The 18,816-nt window shown below is 38.0% G+C and overlaps 2 protein-coding genes across 2 annotated transcripts in view; both read left to right on the forward strand.

Annotated features, from left to right (window-relative positions):
• LOC109194483 (titin) overlaps window positions 1-17,264 on the forward strand; it is a 722,900-nt gene extending 705,636 nt beyond the window's left edge. The window contains exons 18-20 of the mRNA XM_025905638.1: window positions 15,214-15,273; window positions 15,423-15,488; window positions 15,625-17,264. Coding sequence (XP_025761423.1) covers window positions 15,214-15,273; window positions 15,423-15,488; window positions 15,625-15,629 — 131 coding nt within the window. The 3' untranslated portion in view covers window positions 15,630-17,264. The remainder of the gene's footprint in view (window positions 1-15,213; window positions 15,274-15,422; window positions 15,489-15,624) is intronic.
• The window catches only part of LOC112846236 (low affinity immunoglobulin gamma Fc region receptor III-like), a 700,124-nt gene continuing 684,660 nt past the window's right edge, over window positions 3,353-18,816 (forward strand). The window contains exon 1 of the mRNA XM_025905683.1: window positions 3,353-3,904. The gene's annotated coding sequence lies outside the window, so the exon portion shown is untranslated. The remainder of the gene's footprint in view (window positions 3,905-18,816) is intronic.

Consider the following 18,816-nt stretch of genomic DNA (forward strand, 5'->3'; position numbering starts at 1 on the left):
CTGAACAGGCTGATCCGCAGGGCCAGCTCTGTTCTAGGATGCCCTCTGGACCCAGTGGAGGTGGTGAGTGACAGGAGAATGGCGACTAAGCTGTCATCCCTGTTGGACAACATCTCCCACCCCATGCATGAGACTGTGACAGCACTGAGCAGCTCCTTCAGTGGGAGACTGCGGCACCCACGGTGCGGGACGGAGAGATTTCGCAGGTCTTTCCTCCCCACTGCTGTAAGACTCCACAACAAAGACTTTAACTGATCAAACACACACATGTGCAATAACACTAAGTGCAATAATCTTCCTGGCATCGTTGCATTTTTTACTCAGTTGTATATAGCACTTGTATTCTATTTTTATCTTATTGTATATTTTATTCTATTTTATTCTACTGTATATAGTATTTTATTTTATTCTATTCTGTACAGTTGTGTACTGTATTTATTCTTATTTTATTTTATTCTAATTTTTGCTTCATAACTTTTGCACTGTCCACTTCCTGCTGTGACAAAACAAATTTCCCACATGTGGGACTAATAAAGGTTATCTTATCTTATCTTATCTTACTGGTCCCTCAACACCAACTCCATAACCAAGAAGGCCCAGCAGCGTCTCTACTTCCTGCGGAAGCTGAGGAAAGCCCATCTACCACCACAAATTCTCACTACCTTTTACAGAGGGACTATCGAGAGCTTCCTGAGCAGCTGCATCACTGTCTGGTATGGTAATTTCACCGTATCGGATCACAATGCCCTACAACGGATAGTGAGAGCAGCTGAGAAGATCAATGGAGCCCCTCTTCCCTCCATTACAGACACTTATAACACCTGCTCCATCCGCAAAGCCACCAGCATTGTGGAGGACCCCACACACCTCTCACACACACACTCTTCACCTTGCTGCTTTCTGGAAAGAGGTACTAGAGCATCCGGGCCCTCACTACAAGACTACGGAACAGCACCAGGGTCTTGGAGGAACGCTGTCTCATTTCACTCTGTACTGTACCACTGTACATGATTAAAATGACAGTAACAGTCACTTGACTTGACTTGAATTAAACACAAAACACAAGTCAGAAACAAATAGAAAAGTCTAACATGCAAACTTGAAAACTTGAAACAGAAGGAAACAAATGAGAGGTTAGGAAAATAAGAATTGATACAAATAAATCAGAAGCAGAATACTAGTGACAATAACCAGAAACTGAAACAGAGACCTAAGCTCTAGAGATACTTAGGAGATAAATAAATAAATAACATCATAAATAATAATCAAACGAAGAACCAAAAGGAATATTCCATATAAAGAAACACACAGACCAATTAGATGCGAGCATCCCACGTGATGTGATGAGGCCAATCAACTCATTTAAAGCCTGTCTTCATCCCAGTGTGGAGGAGTCCATCCAACTCTGGGCCACGATATATAAAAAACATAAAATATCAAAACAATGGTGTGGTTTCACTCAACAGCCACTTCAAAATCATATGTAATAGTGGGGTAAGACTGAAACAAATATGAAGCAAAGTATACTCAAAAATAAACTACTGATAACCACTTATAATATTGAAATCCCCACTAAGATGGCTCAATTACATTATGGTGGTATAATGGATAAAAGTCAGATTCAATTACTATTTTTCCCTTTAAAAGTAATCAAAAGCACTTTGGGGACATTTAGCCCTAAGAACTAATACTTAGTAAAGCAAAACACCAAACCTGAACTTATAAGTTAGTACAGGGGGATGAGCTACAGAGAATGTGCCTTACCAGTGTGGAGATCATGCAACTCTGGCAAGGAACCCCCACACATGCAACATGTTTGCTAGTGGTGTCCCACTGATTAATGCCCCCGACAACAGTGACATGTGGAACCTTATTATTACAAAAATTCAATTTAAATAATAAAAAATAAAATCTATACAATGCAGTTTTGTAAAAGTTCACTGTGACTCACACATTATTACATAGTATATTATAGCTGCAGCTACATACAATATATATACATATAAATATATAAATAACATTATGATTTATGATTTGCTTCAGGATGTGTTCTCTAACTGCACCTCTTTAAACTTTTGTTGAATGCTCCTGCTTTAGAGGAAGCTATCCGGTTGTTCAGTGATGACGTGACGAATCCTACTTCCGGGCCTAAAGTAGTCTGCGTTTAATATGGCTTTTGTGTTGTTAACATGTTTAATGTTTTGTATTTTCTTCTATTTAATCTCAAAAAGCTCCTAAAAACAGTCAGTGATCACTGTTGACCTCCCTCGGCTTTTATTACCGCTAATCATTTATTTAAGCTCAGTTTTTAAAACCTTACGATGTAACTACAGCACAGCCCATGCAGCCGTATATGAATGACTAACCTCGTATTGTGGATGGATTATCTCACTTGTTCTCCTGGCTGAAGTTTAGTCCTTTTACAGCATCCTGCCATGCGATTACATTTGTTCCTGACCACCGAGAACACTCACGTTAACTTTTATCGAGTGGAAAAAAAGTTAGCTTGTTTATGTTATGCTAACATAGCTGTGTCGCTAGCGGTCACGTAGCACATCATTATATACCAGCTAGCCAAACTTCAGTAACCCTACAAACGTCACTGCTGTTTAGTTTTCTGTCTTCATTTATGTTGGAAGTTATAGCAGAGCTGTACGTTTTAATTTGTTTCTAAACCCCTGCAGTCAGGACATGCTATATTGTATTTAGATAGCAGGAAGTTAGCTCGCTAGCTTCTAACTTCTAACGCCGTTAAATGTCATAAATTCCATTTTCACGGATGCCTGGATGTTAAACTCAATTGTTACACCTGGTAGAGCAGAACACTGATCATTTTATTAAAGATGAAAGACTTTAGACAGTTTTTCAACTCTCAGTAATGCCACAGTGATCGTTTGATATATGGACCTGCAGCGGAGTTTAGGCCCAGACACGGCCAGTGATGTCAGACTGAACAACCGGATTTTCTGCCTTCTCATTCTCTCTGTCACTACCCAGAGCTTGTGACCACACAAGGGTAGGAAGATAAACTGACCTGCCAACAGACAGCTTCACTTTCACACTCAGCTCTCACTTCACTACAACACACTGGTCCTGCATCCATATCACTGCAGATGTCACCCAGTATCACCCAATCCACCTGCCAATCTCCCACTCCACTCTTGCCACAAGATCCTTAAAATCCTGTGCTTTGGGCCAGAACTCATCCCTAAACCACAGTTACTATTTCAACAATTTTCCACTGCCAATCATGGCTCAGAATTGGAGGTCCTGATTCTCATTCCCTCCTCTTCACACTCAGCAGCAAATCACCTCAATATGAGCTGGAGTCCACCATCTTATGAAGTAAGGAGAGCAGTAAGCACAACTGTATTTCACCAATAACTGTACATTATCAGATTGCCATGGTAACTCTCCCTTTCTGAACTGCTTGCTTCCTCTTATTGCTTCCTTTATTTGACTTACAGCGTTAATTCTGTAAGACGCATTTAAGTCTATAAACAGCTGCTGTGTTTGCAGCTGTGCTCTGCTATCCAAAAATGTAGCCATGGAAATGAGTAACTAAGTGTCTAAGTGTGCTTTTTAGTTACTAAGTGTAGCTAAAATGTACTTTCATTATTTATTAATACAGCAGTTACAACTGCTTCTAAGAAAACAGAGAGGCGCTGAGAAAGGGGGCAGGACTTCATCTCGTCTCACGGTCACTTCTGGTTAGGGACACATTTCTATTTTAACTTGTGCACGCTTACTTTCTGTGAGTGAATTTATGACTAATCTACGATGCCACCACAGTGGAAAGATACGTTAGTTTAATGAAATAAAAAAAGTATTTTTAGTTCTTGATTTCACTGCTGTGTGAGAAAGTGTGTGGATTACCAACATCTGCTGTGAACATTTGCTGTCAGTGAGTATGACATCTCTGTTTATCAGCTGGTATGGGGGCTCACCTCCAATGTATTTAATGTATATTTGTAGCAATTTAATGATTTTGTGCATCAGTATTTAGTGTATCGTCATCTCCTTGTAAAGGAGCAGCAGCAAACTCAATGACTACATCTGTGACAGGAAGGGAATGGTAACAGTTTATTCTCTTGGTAGAGTTTAATCAGTCGTCTTCATTTATGCATCTACTGCAGTTTAAACCCATCTGAATGATGTATGCATGTAGTGTTTATGAGAGTAATTATTATTGGTGATAAAGCTCCTAATAACCAAACCAAGCATATGAGCAGCAGACAAAGGCAACAAAATATCCGTCGCTGTTTCTGTCGGACCTCAGTCAAATTTTAATGCATGTGACGCACAAGTCTGGAGTTATTACAGGATATACAAAAAGTCCATAGACAGCACTCTAAGCAACCAGGAAAAACTTATTACTAACCTGTAACTTTATTATCTAATGCTAGATAGATATTTGTTAGCAATCTGAAGACTGATTGCTACAGAAAAACTATGTAATAAAAGGTTTGCACAATCTTACCTCTGCCTGTTCTCCATCTCCCAGAGAATTGCCAGGGCCATAAACACTTTTTATTACTTCCGGCAGTGTAACAGCATGCAGTCAGAGGGTAGTTTGTTTCAAGGTTTAGAAATATTTGTTGGTATTTTTTCTGTCAGTTTGAAAGTTTGTAAATATTTATTATGGGTACAGATAGTTTTGAGAAATGAATTTAACCAGATATTGTATCTAAATATAAGAGAAGACAAATGTTTAACTGTCCATTTACAGTGTAATCAGTGTGTTTATGATATGCAAATCTGTTCTGTTCTTGTTGTGTTTCTGGACTGTAAAATGAACTTAAAGTACTTCATATTTTAAACTTGTCTTGGGGTTGTGTTTTTCTCATTTTGCCTCTTTGGGCACTCAGTCGAGCTCATGTCTGTAGAATAAAACTTTGCAACTCTCTATTATTGTTTAGTTTAGTATATTTGTTCTTATAAAAATCTGCTTGATATGCAGGAGAGTATAAATGTATCACATGATGCTGTAGTCAGACCTTGTTAAGTTGTTATTTCTGTGTAAAAGGAAGGAAGCAGAGAGAAGAAGTTAAAAAAAAAAACTCTTTAATTCCTTCACAGTTCTTTGGTATCTGCTGTGCTGCTGCTTCACTCTCTCTCTTTACAGAAAGTTGTAGAAGTTTTCAGACGTGTCACTGCTGGATGTGAGGATGGGAGCCAATTTGCTCTGTGAGCTGGGCCTATTCTGTGAGTACATCACTGACTTCTATTGTTTGATTCATACTGATCCATAAACATGTTTTAGTAAGAAGAACAGAGCATCAGTCATTTGTACCATTTCAGGTCATGTGATCAGAGGACTCTCATGTTTGTTACCAACATGGTTGTTTGTAGACTGGATTAGATTTTAGTGCACTGACTCAGATCAGAGTGGAGCTGGTTTAGTTTATCTAAGAAAGTATTGTTCCTCAATCAGTGATAATTTGATGCTTTTTACATCATAATATAAAATGTAACCAGTCATAGTAAACACTGATTAAACACATAAGGGCAGTGATTAAAGCCAGTGCTAGATTTAAACAGCATTTTAATGCAGACTAACAGAAATCTGCTTCCTTAGTCCAGGTATAAAAGAGTACTAGACTAATCCTACTCTTTACTAAACAAAACTTGCTTCCTAAAGGAAGATTAGAGCTTGTCCAGGCATAAATGGAGATTAAAAACAAAACTCCCAGTAGGGAGGTTTAACTATAGCTTAATGTTGCTTGCTATAGAAGACATATAAATTACTTAGAATATGTCAATATTGATCAACAAATACCACCTTCTAGACAAATTCTTGTTGACAGAAGTGACCCACTGCAATTTGTCAATGACATCAATTTTTTAATACATAAAGTAAATACTGGGGAGATCATTTCCCTTTTGGAACCCAGTCTTTCATCTGTTGCCTGAAGAGGATGGCCTGTACAATTTCAGGTCATGTGATCAGAGGACTCTCGTGTTTTTTTATCACCATGTTTGCCTGTAGATTGGATTAGATTTTAGTGCACTGACTCAGATCATAGTAGACATTGAAAAACTCCAAGTGTTTTAAGGAGCTTGGTAAGAAAGCAACTGGACTTTAAACCATAGTGGGATTGTTCCTTAAGAAGGTTATTAACTCACTATTGATCATGTGCCTCAAGAAATGAGACACATCATTACCAACAGTGTTTTATTTATGTTACATTTGAGTGTCTTTAGTTTGATCATGTCTGAAGTTTCTGTCTTTATTGTAGTGCTCTGTACGCTCCTCTGCAGTGGACACGCTCAAGGTGACTGAACAGTTTTTCCTTTTTCTATTTCTTTCTTTTTATTTAGTAAACATCAAACCTGTATGACTCTAATGCAGATCGTATTTGTGTTTCTATGTATTTATCACTATATTTTCATTTTATGAGAATGAGAAACTTTAACCAAGACCATTGCATTTTACCTAACTTTGTTCACAGTGAAACTCAGTTTAAATAATGAAAAAAAGAAACATCAAAAGCTCCATATAATCTAAGGTGATGATGTTTCTGTTATCTAAATGTGAAACCAGGCAGATCCCTCTGAACCCATCAGTGTGTTTCCTTCAATAGTGAACTGCATTAGTTTAAATATAATGTTACTTCTTCAGGTGAGAGAATGGATGAACATTTATACTATGTGTATTTAGAGATCTATAACCTGAATTACCTGACTAACCTCAAAATTGTAGCTCTCTCACCATGTTGAGACAGATATCAGCAAAAAGTAAAATTATCTTAAATCCTAACTTAAATTTTTAAATTTAAGTTAGGATTAGGATTCAACTTTATTGTCATTAGACATTTATAAATACAGGGTAAGTAAATACAGTTTGCATCTGATCAGAGTGCAAGAGTAGTAAGTGCTAAAAAGTAAGAGCAATTATATACAGATAAGTTAAGCAAATATACAAATGTAGAGGTGAAAAATACAGATGTACTACAGGCAAATGTACAGATACACTGATATATACAGATAAGGGTAGTATAAATGGTGGGATAGTTGTGAACAGATTATGTACAGAGAGACCAAATATACAGATGACCTACAGACAAATGTACAGATGTACTGTGTATACACACATGTACAGATATACAGATGATCTGGTATACAGAGGTCGTCATGGTTGGCTATGCGGCAGGCAGGCAGGCAGGCAGGAGTGGTGGACCCAAAATGCAGGACTCTTGGGGACAGGACTTAAACCGAAAACGCAGCTTTATTGCTGGAAAAACTCGTCAAAATAAGACTCACGAACAGAGGTGCTGGAAAACTGGAACATGACAAACACACAGCATGGAGAAAGTACAACACAACAGAGAGCACAGGAAAACACAGGGCTTATATACACAGGGAGTAATCAGGGAATGGGCAACAGGAGGGAGACACAGCTGGGAGAAATTAGGCAAACGAGACAGGGGAGAGGTAAAACTGAAAACACTGACATGAGACAAGAACTTTCAAAGTAAAACAGGAAATCAGAAACAAATCACAAAAACGCAAACTTGACACAGAGAGATAGACAGAAAGAATATGACACATAAAACAGAGACGACAGTGACTTAAACTAATGGCCAGAACACCAAATAATGTAAAAAGAACAAAACCAAGAATAACCCTTAATACAAAATCAAACCAGCACAACTCAAAAACCCAAACAAATCATATATTTAGAAAAACAAAACAGAAACAGAAAAAGCTGGGTCAAAAGTGACCCAGAACCATGACAGATGTTCTATATTGCTACACAGATGAGCAGATATACAGATGTACTATGAACAAATATACAGCTTTGCTAAATATATACAGATGTGCTACATATGGTAAACAGATCTACAGAATCCTATGGATATATTCACAGTGGAAACGTAGCGCTCTGAGCAGACTATAATAGTGAACAGTACTCACTATACCAGAGACTATACTATGTCAATGTCCTAAACTATAGCAGTAACCAATGTAAGCATATGGTGAATGTTGAGAATGAATGACAGTCATGATCATGGTCATTAGAAGGGATAGGGGGGTATGGATGGAAAGTGGGTGTGGATGGAAAGGTTCAGCAGAGGACTGAGTTCAGTAAGGTGACAGCTGTGGGGAAGAAGCTGTTCCCAAACCTGCTGGTTTTAGTCTGTAGGGTCCTGTAGCCTCTTCAGGAGGGGAGGAGCTGGAAGAGTTTATTGGCAGGATGAGACGAGTCCCTGAGAATGATGCATGCTCGGCATAGACATCTATTCTTGGAAGTTGGAATTTAAATAGAATGAAAACGTATTTTAAAATATATGTTCAATGGCTGTATGTTTTCTTTTCTTCTTTTTTATTACAGCATATTATCCCAGGGCCACACTGACAGCAGGAACAACAATCATACCAGTAGGGGGCAGTGTGACACTGACCTGCTCTGTGCAGAGCTCTGATGGATGGAAATATGAGTGGTTCAGACGAACCCAAACAACCACTGAAGTTCCAATCAGAGATCAACAAAACAGAGATATCAGAGTATCTCAAGGAGGAATCTACCGCTGCAGAGTAACAAGAGGAAACCCAGTTTACTACACTTACTTAAGTGATGATGTCACCATTGAGATAACCTGTGAGTTCAGTCCTTTAGTTTGAAATATACATTCACTCATGATTATCAAACGTACAATGTGAAGTTTTCTGTGTTGATTTCATGTTTCTATTTGTATCTCAACTGTTAATATGTGTAAACAGTTTCCAATAAAGTTGTTGTAAAACAACAACCCAACTGGCCTCAGATATTCAGAGGTGAGACGATCACTCTGACATGTGAGGTGCAGGAAGGAGGTGAAACCACTGAGTGGTATTATGCATGGAGAGGACCCAGGACACCCACATGGTGGACATACAATAATGATGTGACATTCAGTGTTTCTGAGTCCAGCAGTGGAGACTACATGTGTAAGAGTCGACGCAGAGATGACTCATATTCTTCAACAGAGTGGAGTGAAGCCTTCACATTGTCAGGATCAAGTAAGTCATGTTTGTTGTGTGATCTCCATTTGACAAATGTCATAATGGTCAGCACAGGATGAATTCAATGGTCTACAAAGCATGTTCCATTGTTAGTCAGACAAAGAGCTGCAGCTGATAGTAGCCTCATTGTAGACAGTTTGTCACCACTTTGTGTCATCAACTTTCAGCTGGTATAGAGACGCCAATGCTGACCTGCTGCTCCATCACCTCAGGACAATAATGACAGAAATAAACAGGATAAAAATATAGTATAGTATCTGCACGTTATGTACCACCATTAAATAGAGGAAGTGGCTGACACCCAGAAGTCCTACCAGTGGCTGGACAAAGCTGGACTGAAAGACAGCACAGAGGCACTAATCATGGCAGCACAGGAACAAGCCTTGAGCCCAAGATCCATAGAGCTGGGGTCTATCACACCAGGCAAGACCCCAGATGCAGGCTGTGTAAAGATGCCCAATCCAGCACATAACAGCAGGGTGCAAGATGCTAGCAGGCAGGGCATACATGAAATGCCATATCCAAATGGCCAGCATAGTATACAGAAACATCTGTGCCGAGTATGGCCTAGAAGTCCTGAGGTCAAAATGGGAGACCTCCCGTCGGGTGGTCGAGAATGACCGAGCTAAGATCCTGTGCAATGTCCAGATACAGACGGACAAAATGGTTGTGGCTAACCAACCGGACATAGTTGTGGTAGACAAGCAGAAGAAGACTGCCGTCGTAATAGACGTAGTGATACCAAATGACAGCAACATCAGGAAGAAGGAACACAAGAAGCTCGAGAAATACCAAGGGCTCAGAGAGGAGCTTGAGAAGATGTGGAGGGTGAAAGTAACAGTGGTCCCAGTGGTAAACGGAGCACTAGGTGCAGTGACTCCCGAGCTAGGCAAGTGGCTCCAGTAGATCCCTGGAGCAACATCCGAGATCTCTGTCCAGATAAGTGCAGTCCTGGGAACAGCTAAGATATTGTGCAAGACCCTCAAATTCCCTGGCCTCTGATTGAGGACCCGACTTTGAAGGATAGACCACCCGCAGGGGTGAGACGGAAAACTATGTAAAATAGGCCAGTAATAAATCAAAGGGAATTTGATTTTGTAGCACAGTCCTATATGTTTGATTTGCAGTTAATCATATCTACTAAACTACTCAGTGAATGTTTAAAGTGTGATCAGTAATTTCTTTTTTTTTTTTACCCGAGACAAGTGACAGTCTAATGTACTTTTCCCCGTAAATTAATGTCAGATAAACCCAGGGTCACTCTGACTGCAGGAACAACAATCATACCAGTAGGGGGCAGTGTGACACTGACCTGCTCTGTGCAGAGCTCTGATGGATGGAAATATGAGTGGTTCAGACGAACCCAAACAACCTCTGAAGTTCAAATCAGAGATCAACAAAACAGAGATATCAGAGTATCTCAAGGAGGAATCTACAGCTGCAGAGGAAGAAGAGGAAACCCAGTTTACTACACTGATATAAGTTATGAAGTCACCATTAAGATAACCAGTGAGTTCAGTCATTTAGTTTGAAATATACATTCACTCATGATTATCAAACATACAATGTGAAGTTTTCTGTGTTGATTTCATGTTTCTATTTGTATCTCAACTGTTAATATGTGTAAACAGTTTCCAATAAAGTTGTTGTAAAACAACAACCCAACTGGCCTCAGATATTCAGAGGTGAGACGATCACTCTGACATGTGAGGTGCAGGAAGGAGGTGAAACCACTGAGTGGGAGTATGAATGGAGAGGACCCAGCACACCCACACAGTGGACACACAATAATGATGTGACATTCAGAGTTTCTGAGTCCAGCAGTGGAGACTACATGTGTAAGAGTCGACGCAGAGATGACTCATATTCTTCAACAGAGTGGAGTGAAGCCTTCACATTGTCAGGATCAAGTAAGTCATGTTTGTTGTGTGATCTCCATTTGACAAATGTCATAATGGTCAGCACAGGATGAATTCAATGGTCTACAAAGCATGTTCCATTGTTAGTCAGACAAAGAGCTGCAGCTGATAGTAGCCTCATTGTAGACAGTTTGTCACCACTTTGTGTCATCAACTTTCAGCTGGTATAGAGACGCCAATGCTGACCTGCTGCTCCATCACCTGAGGACAATAATGATATAAATACATAAACAGAAAAAAAAACTGACAAGGTGGAAAAATAATTATTACAAACAAACACTGGTCATTTCTGTGGAAATACAAAGTGGACAGAATGTGTGGGCTGAAGATGTAGTATATCAGAGATATTATATTATCCCTTTTTAATAGATAGTAAGATTTATGCTTTTTATTTAAATACTAGTTTTCTTTGTGATTACAAGGACTTATGCAATATTTTCCTTGTTCAGTTGCATTACTGTGGGATGAGGCATCCTAGAGAGAGAGTGACTTGGTGACATCAATCAACATTTTTAGTGACTGACTTTTTGGTTTGTTTTGCCAACCGAAGTGAACTGTGTGAACATTTTTCTTTCTTTTTTTGTCATGAAATTGATGCTTTCAAACACTTTATTTAAGAACTTTGCATGAGTAGTGGTAGATAAATCATTGCATGTTGTTGTATTAATGGAACAAACAGTGATTTGTGAGTTTTTGATATTAGTGTGTATGTTTTCAACAGGAGGTTTATAGACACAGAGAGATATGTTGATGTGTTTCTTCTGATCATGTAGGAAGAAGACTATTCGCTAATCAAAGCAAACTTACCATGAACAAATAATCTAAACAAATGAAAATGCTTTATGAAAGGCTGAAATTAAAAATCTCATAAATAAAGTGTTTCTATTTCAAATTTCTCTGTGCAGCTACATGATCTGGGAATTATAAACTTCCATTTGTAAGAAGTTCTGTGTCTTCTGTTGTGGTAATAAGAAGGAATCACAGAATAAGCACAAGTAGTATTTTATAAATCCAAAGAAGAATCATAATGAAACAGAAAAAAATATAAACACTAAAAGAATAAAATGCATAATATGGATCTGTAACAATACTCATACGATTTCAGTTTGGTCTTATTCCTTCCTATGTGTTGTTTGAAACTGGAGAGGAGGTATACAAGAGGTAACATTAATGCAGACAACATCAGGGCATTGTGATCCCGCGTGTGGGGTATGTATTCATATTTTCTTTATGTCTTTGTTTAAACTCAACAGCAGGTCAACCAAAGGCCCAAATAACTTCTCATATGAGAGACATGCCAGTAGGGGGCAGTGTGACCCTGACCTGCTCTGTGAACCCATCATCATCATCTGAATGGAAATACTACTGGTACAGAGATGAGAACTCGTCTGAACCTCTGACCACACAAGATGCAGTTTTCCACTCAAATGGACAAATCAGTGTCTCACAGGAAGGACTCTACAGGTGCAGAGGAGGAAGAGGAAACCCAGTTTACTACACAGAGGACAGCCAGTCAGTCAGGATTGATCAAAAGGGTGAGTTTTTTTTCCTGAAACACAAAATGTGATCAGTTAATCATCTGATATTTAGCATAAAATAAAATACACAGCAAATAAGCGCTAGAAAATGTATTTTCCTAACAACCTTTAGTGGATGTATGAATGGAAAACTACCAAACTTCCAATAAAAATGAATTCAGGAAGTTAAATATGCTTTTAAAACTCAAGGATGGAGAATACAAGTGTGAAGGGAGAGCGCACACCAGTGTTCAACAGATTAGAGGGATTACTTCTGTTTGTCAATATTCATTAGGTTTTTTATACAATATTTAGAATACATGAAGATGTGAATCTACTTCTGTGCTCGCTCATTATCTACTGTATAATTATCATTACTGAAAAATTCACATTGTCTGCAGACAAACGTAAATGTTCTTCTGAGCTGAAACATATTAGCACAGAGCTTTACAGTATAAATACAAAGTGATAAAATAGCAATATATACTTTTGTCTCTGTCAGGCTGACATTATGGTTTTGAATTAGAAAACCATTCACAGAATTTATCACCACTTACCTGATTTAAAATATGTTGTTTGTTTAAAGACCTTTGTTCATAAGGGAATGATAATCAGGTGATGTGAAATTCAAAAGGTTTTTTGTATCACTATTCAGGTAAATAATCACCACAGAGAAAGATGATAGTAAAACAAATGGAATATTTTCAGTTATTATTAGGAATAGTGATATTGTTCCCATGTAAATTATGTTGATGAATCTGTATAAATACGTCTAATTAAAACCTGTTATTATTACAGCAGCACCTGAGCCTGAAAACTCTTCATTTGTCACTCCTTTGATCGTTGGACTCGTTTGTGGAGTTTTACTGATTTTTCTTCTGCTGCTGTTGTGTCGCTTCAAACAGTCAAAGGGTGAGACCATTATCCATCTGATATTAAACTGAATGTGATGTAAATAATAAAAATCACAGATGTATCCTGAATGCTCCATGTACTATTTCTGCACCACAACAGGTTACAATAAAAAATGCAATTGTCTTTTCTTACAGATTCATTCTTTGTCAGGTTGGTTAAAATCTCCCCTCTCCTGTACTAGAACTACATCCTGTGTTTCTTATTAAATCTACAGTTTTACTACTTTTTTTTCTAAAAGGACTCGGAGCACAAATCAGAGCTCTGCAATGAACCACATGATCAAGGATGAAGCTCAACACAGTCAACATACTGTCCAAGGTCAGCCTGATCCATGACAAGTTTTGTTGTTGTTGTTGTATTTATTAATTTATTTACTCACAATTTTTAAACTCAAGGTCCAATATATCTGTTTCTAGTTTACTGATTTAGAAGATGATCAAACCCATACATATGAATTCAATTTTTAATCTAACATTGGCTTGTTTTTGTAGGTGATGCTTGTGTTTATGAATCAATCAAAGACCTTCATGACACACAAAATGGTAAAGTAGATACAGTAGCACAGAAGTATGTAGACTGTGATTATTTATGTGTAAACATGGAAGTATAAGAAATCAACTTCACACCACACAGCTAAGAAAAAAAGAAGCTGAATGCTTGGTTCTTCCAGTGTAACACAGGGTCAGTTCAACTTTAAGGAGATCAATCTGGCCTATCATGAAACGTAAACCACTGTGAATCTGTTTTATGAATCCATCTCATTCCTTCTGACTGATTGTTTTCTAGTTTGACTTTTTGCTGGTGTTCCTGTCACTACTAACAGTATGAGACAACAACCAGTAATCAACCTCATGTCTTCATTTTTTAAATCTTTGCTTATATGCTTATATTTTGTTTGGTTGTTTTTACATTTCAGAGATTATTATTTTTTCTTTATTTTGTTATAATTTTTTTTAATGTAATTACGTTTTGTTTTTGTTTTTCCCATGCCAAGTTATGTAATAAACATCATTATTATTATTGTTATTCTAATATTTTAACCTAGAAGAATTATGTGGAATTAATTTCAGCACATTATCTTGGTTTAAGAGGACATAAATGGCATGAACTAGTGCAGGAGTATAGAATGGCAAAGATGGAGGAAAAGTGAAGAGTGATCCTTAAGGTTTGGATTTGCGCTCAGTGGAAGGGTCGTGCTGAGCAGGGATGAAGGAGGGTTGAGCTCATGTGGGAGTGACTTGAGGGCTAACAGGTTTTTATAGAAAAGGTTTTTAAACATGACAGAAAAATCCCATCTTTAATAGACCTTCAACAGGTTTATGTGATCAGTGTGTTGTTGACTGACAGAGATATAAATGTAATGAAAATTGACACACTTCAGCCTTTTTTATCCTGATCATCTGTCCGTCCTCTTTCAGATGACACTGTGTTGTATGCAGAGGTCTCCCACGATAAAACCAAGAAAGACAACGGTGAGTAAAGTAATATAATAGGTACCTTTTTGTCTTGTTTTTTTTTATGTGGCAAGCAATCATCATTGACTACATTATTATCTCATCATTTTTAGAGGGTAGTGATGATATCAGTTAGATATCACTGTATTATAGAGTCACTGACCTTAATAACCAGGGTGGAGGGTTGAAGTGATCTGACACTGAAATGAGAGTTAACAGCAGCAGAGAAAGAAACAGGTTTTCAAACATGACAGTAACAGGTTGTTATAAAATCTCACCTGCAAAACCTCCTTCAGTCAGTTCCTGTGATGAGTTACTGTAGGTGTTAACCAACAGAAAATATAAAGCAAATTAAAGCCACTCGAGGTCTTTAATGCTGCTCATCTGTCCATCCTCTTTTAGATGACAGCCTGTTGTACGCACAGGTCTATTACACTAAAGTAAAACCCAAGAGACACAAAGGTAAGTAACGTAATAAAATAAGTACCTTATTTCTTTTGCTTTGGGTTTTAAATGTTTTACACAACAAGGAAAACTGTATAAATAAACCAAGTTGTCACTTTGAACAAGGAGGCAGTAACAATGACATTTGACAAATCATTTCTTTGCAGGGAAACCAGCTCCTGCAGCAGCTGATGAAACAGTTTATTCTGAAGTTAAATCACAAACAGCTCTGGGTAACTGTGCAGAAATAAAATAGCTTACATGTTGTGATTTGTTGCTGTAATGATGAACTCAAATAACTTTTAAAGTAAGTAAATTTAGTTCTAAATCACCTTTAATGACTGAATTATGCTGCACTGTTTCTTTCAGATTAATAACAAGATCTGCAAAACCAACTCGATCAGTGACAAAACTGTGTTAGAATTAAAGAGCTCATTGGAGAAAATTACATTATGCACTGTTTTGTAAGATAAAATAAAATAACTTTAAAAACTTTCTTCCATCATAATAGCACCAAATGATGATCTGGCTTTGAGACCAGGATGCTTTTTAGACATGAATATTCATTAAACTGTAAGTGTTGTTACATTTAGATTGCTCAATAAATAAATAACAAATAAAAAAAATAAAAATAAACAACACTTGGAAATGAAAATCATCAACCTACAGAGGGCTAAATGCAAAGACACATCAAAGTGACAAAATAATGCAGCAGGTTAGTCCATTTTGTTAAATTTTCATTGCACCAACTCAAAAGGATACTCAGTAGTCAGTTTGGCCTCCATGTGCTTGTGTGCATGCCTGACAATGTTGGAGCATACTATTAATGAGACAATGGTGTCCTGGGGATCTCCTCCAAGTTCTGGACCAGGCTCCTGGACAGTCTGAGCTGCAACCTGGCAGCATCAGATGGAAAGAAGTATAATGTCCCAGTTGGATTTTGGTCAGGCGAGTGTGGGGACCAGTCAGTGGTATCAATTCCTTAATCCTTCAGGAACTGCCTGCATACTCTCAACACATGAGGCTGGGTCATGTCATGCACCAGGAGAAACCCAGGACCCACAGCACAAGCATAGGGTCTGACAGTGGGTGACAAACTCTTGAGACTGTGCTGGGAGACATGACAAACCTCCTGGCAATGGCACGCATTGAATTGGCATCCTAGAGGACTTTGACATCCTGTACACCATCTGTAGCATCCAGGGATCGTCTCACCCTGCCAGTAACGATGATCACACTAGCCAAATGCAAAAATAGTGAAAAACAGTCAGAAGAGATGAGGAGGGAAAAATGTCAGTGACCTCTACCTGTAAAACAATTCCTCACTGTTGCCCCTCTAGTGTACCCAAGTGTTAACTGGATTTTCTGCTACTTCATCGAGCAGAGAAGTTTGAGTGATGTGATGCCAAAATTTTTTATAAAAATAATTCCTTTAATTTCTTTTGAGCCGTGGATATTTTACAGACGTTTCCTGTGTCGTTTCTAAAATCAGTCGATGTGTATGATAAGCATACATGTTTCTTTTCCCCTGGATGAATTAAGCATTACTTCACATATTTCTACAAAGTTTCTTTTCTTCTTTGAACAGTTTTAGGAAAAGATCAACTTTTTAAAATTTTATTTTATGTAAGCTGCTTGGAGAGCTGCAGTTGTGTTATATGATTATGTGTTTCCTATAAGAAAACTCAATCAGTTTGTATGAACCTCATATATTGTTACATCTACACACTCGTTTGTTGTGTTTGTTGAAAAACATGTTGAAGTTGTTTGTGCCCTTGTTCTTGTTTCTGGGCTTTATTGCTCCAGATAGATCTAATTCACACATGACTGTTATCATCCACATATTTTAGTTTCTGTCAGTGTCAGACTTAGTTCTTCCTCCCAGCTGTTACGAGGTGCTTGTTTAAAGCGGACTGTTTATTGTAGGGTATTTACCTTACAAAATAAAGCATTTTGAGGCGACTGTTATTGTGAATTGCTGTTAAATAAACAAAATTGATTAAAATTGACATGAATGCTTGTGTTCTAAAACGGTAAAGTAAGTTAAGTGGTATCAGATCATACATGGCTCAGAGTGGGGAATGTTCATAAACCCCACAGCTGTACATGGAAAGAGAAGGACAGAAATATTAACTTTATGTACAGTCTGACTACAGGATTTACTCATTGTCTCATTATTGGCTGTAAAAAAAGGAGCAGGATTGTGAAAGTGTTTAGACAGCAGATATGATGAATCAAAGGTAATAGATAAAAACATTAATAATTACAGTACATCAATTTAAAATTATAATAATATTCTAATGAAGTTTGACTGTCTCAGCTTAGAAACAAACGCTCATTAAGTTTCTGCACTGAGTCACTGAAGTAGACCTGTAGACTTCTGTTTTCAATAACTTTCATAGTGTAAAAGCCCTTTGATTACTTTATCATTTCTTACTGGTCTTCTCAGGAATATCCTGTTCTTTTTGTGCAACTACAAAATGCCCAGTGTGAGTCATCTACTCATCCATCCATTTTGCTGTAGATTAAAATTTCCATATTCTTCGGTCACAGAGGGGCTTGAACCTTTCAAGGCAGGGTGTACCCTGGAGAGGTCACCAGTCATCAGAGGGTCAACAGAGTAGGAAGGAGACAATCACTCACACCTCCAGCCAATTTCAAATCACTAATTGATCTAATATGCATGTGTTTGAAGTAGCCAGACGCAAAAAAAAGAAGAGAGAGAACCCACACAGGTACAAAAAGAGCCAGTGCAGACTCTAGTGCAGCAGTGCCACTGTCAAGTTAAATGCTGTTGTTCTCTAACATGAACACCTTGTGTTCTATGTAGTTCCATGGTAACATGGTTGTGCCAGATAAACCCACCAGTTTCCTGTCATGGTCCCTGAGTTTCTCTCGTGATGGCCTGGCTTTTGTCTCTTTCTCTCTCTCTCTCTCCTGTTGGTGTTTGTGTGTGTGCTTGTGGACATGTTACCATGTCACCTTGGCTGCTCACCTGTAGAGGATCAGCTAATCAGGTTGCATCAGATTGGTATTAAAGGTATTTTTAACTGGAAGGAAGATTTTTGTGCGAATAGGAAAGGAGAAAGGTATTGTTTTCCATAATGATTAATGAGGTGTTTGGTAATATAGATCATTCAATGGGGGTTTCATTGTTTGCTGATGATGGAGTCATTTGGAAGAGAGGAAGAAACTTACAGTTCGCCATGGCTAAAATGCAGCGAGAATTACAAAAGGTGGAGGGTTGGGCTCTGGAATGGGGGTTTAGGTTTTCTGTTACAAAAAAAGGATTATTTTTACACATAAGAGAATAAATTACCAGTTGAGTCTCAAGCTATATGGGAATGGCATAGAAAAGGTTGATTGCTTTAAATATTTAGGTATTTGGTTTGATGAAAGGCTGACATGGAAAACACATATTGGGGAAAATAACTGAGAAATGTAAAAAGGTTCTGAATATTTTAAGGTGTTTAAAAGGTAGTGACTGGGGTGCAGATAGGACAGCATTACGAGCTTTATATAGAGGTCTCATTAGATCAGTTCTGGATTATTGGTGTCTAG

This window comes from Oreochromis niloticus, linkage group LG3 (assembly GCF_001858045.2).
Source record: "Oreochromis niloticus isolate F11D_XX linkage group LG3, O_niloticus_UMD_NMBU, whole genome shotgun sequence".
In the NCBI taxonomy this organism is placed as follows: domain Eukaryota; kingdom Metazoa; phylum Chordata; class Actinopteri; order Cichliformes; family Cichlidae; genus Oreochromis; species Oreochromis niloticus.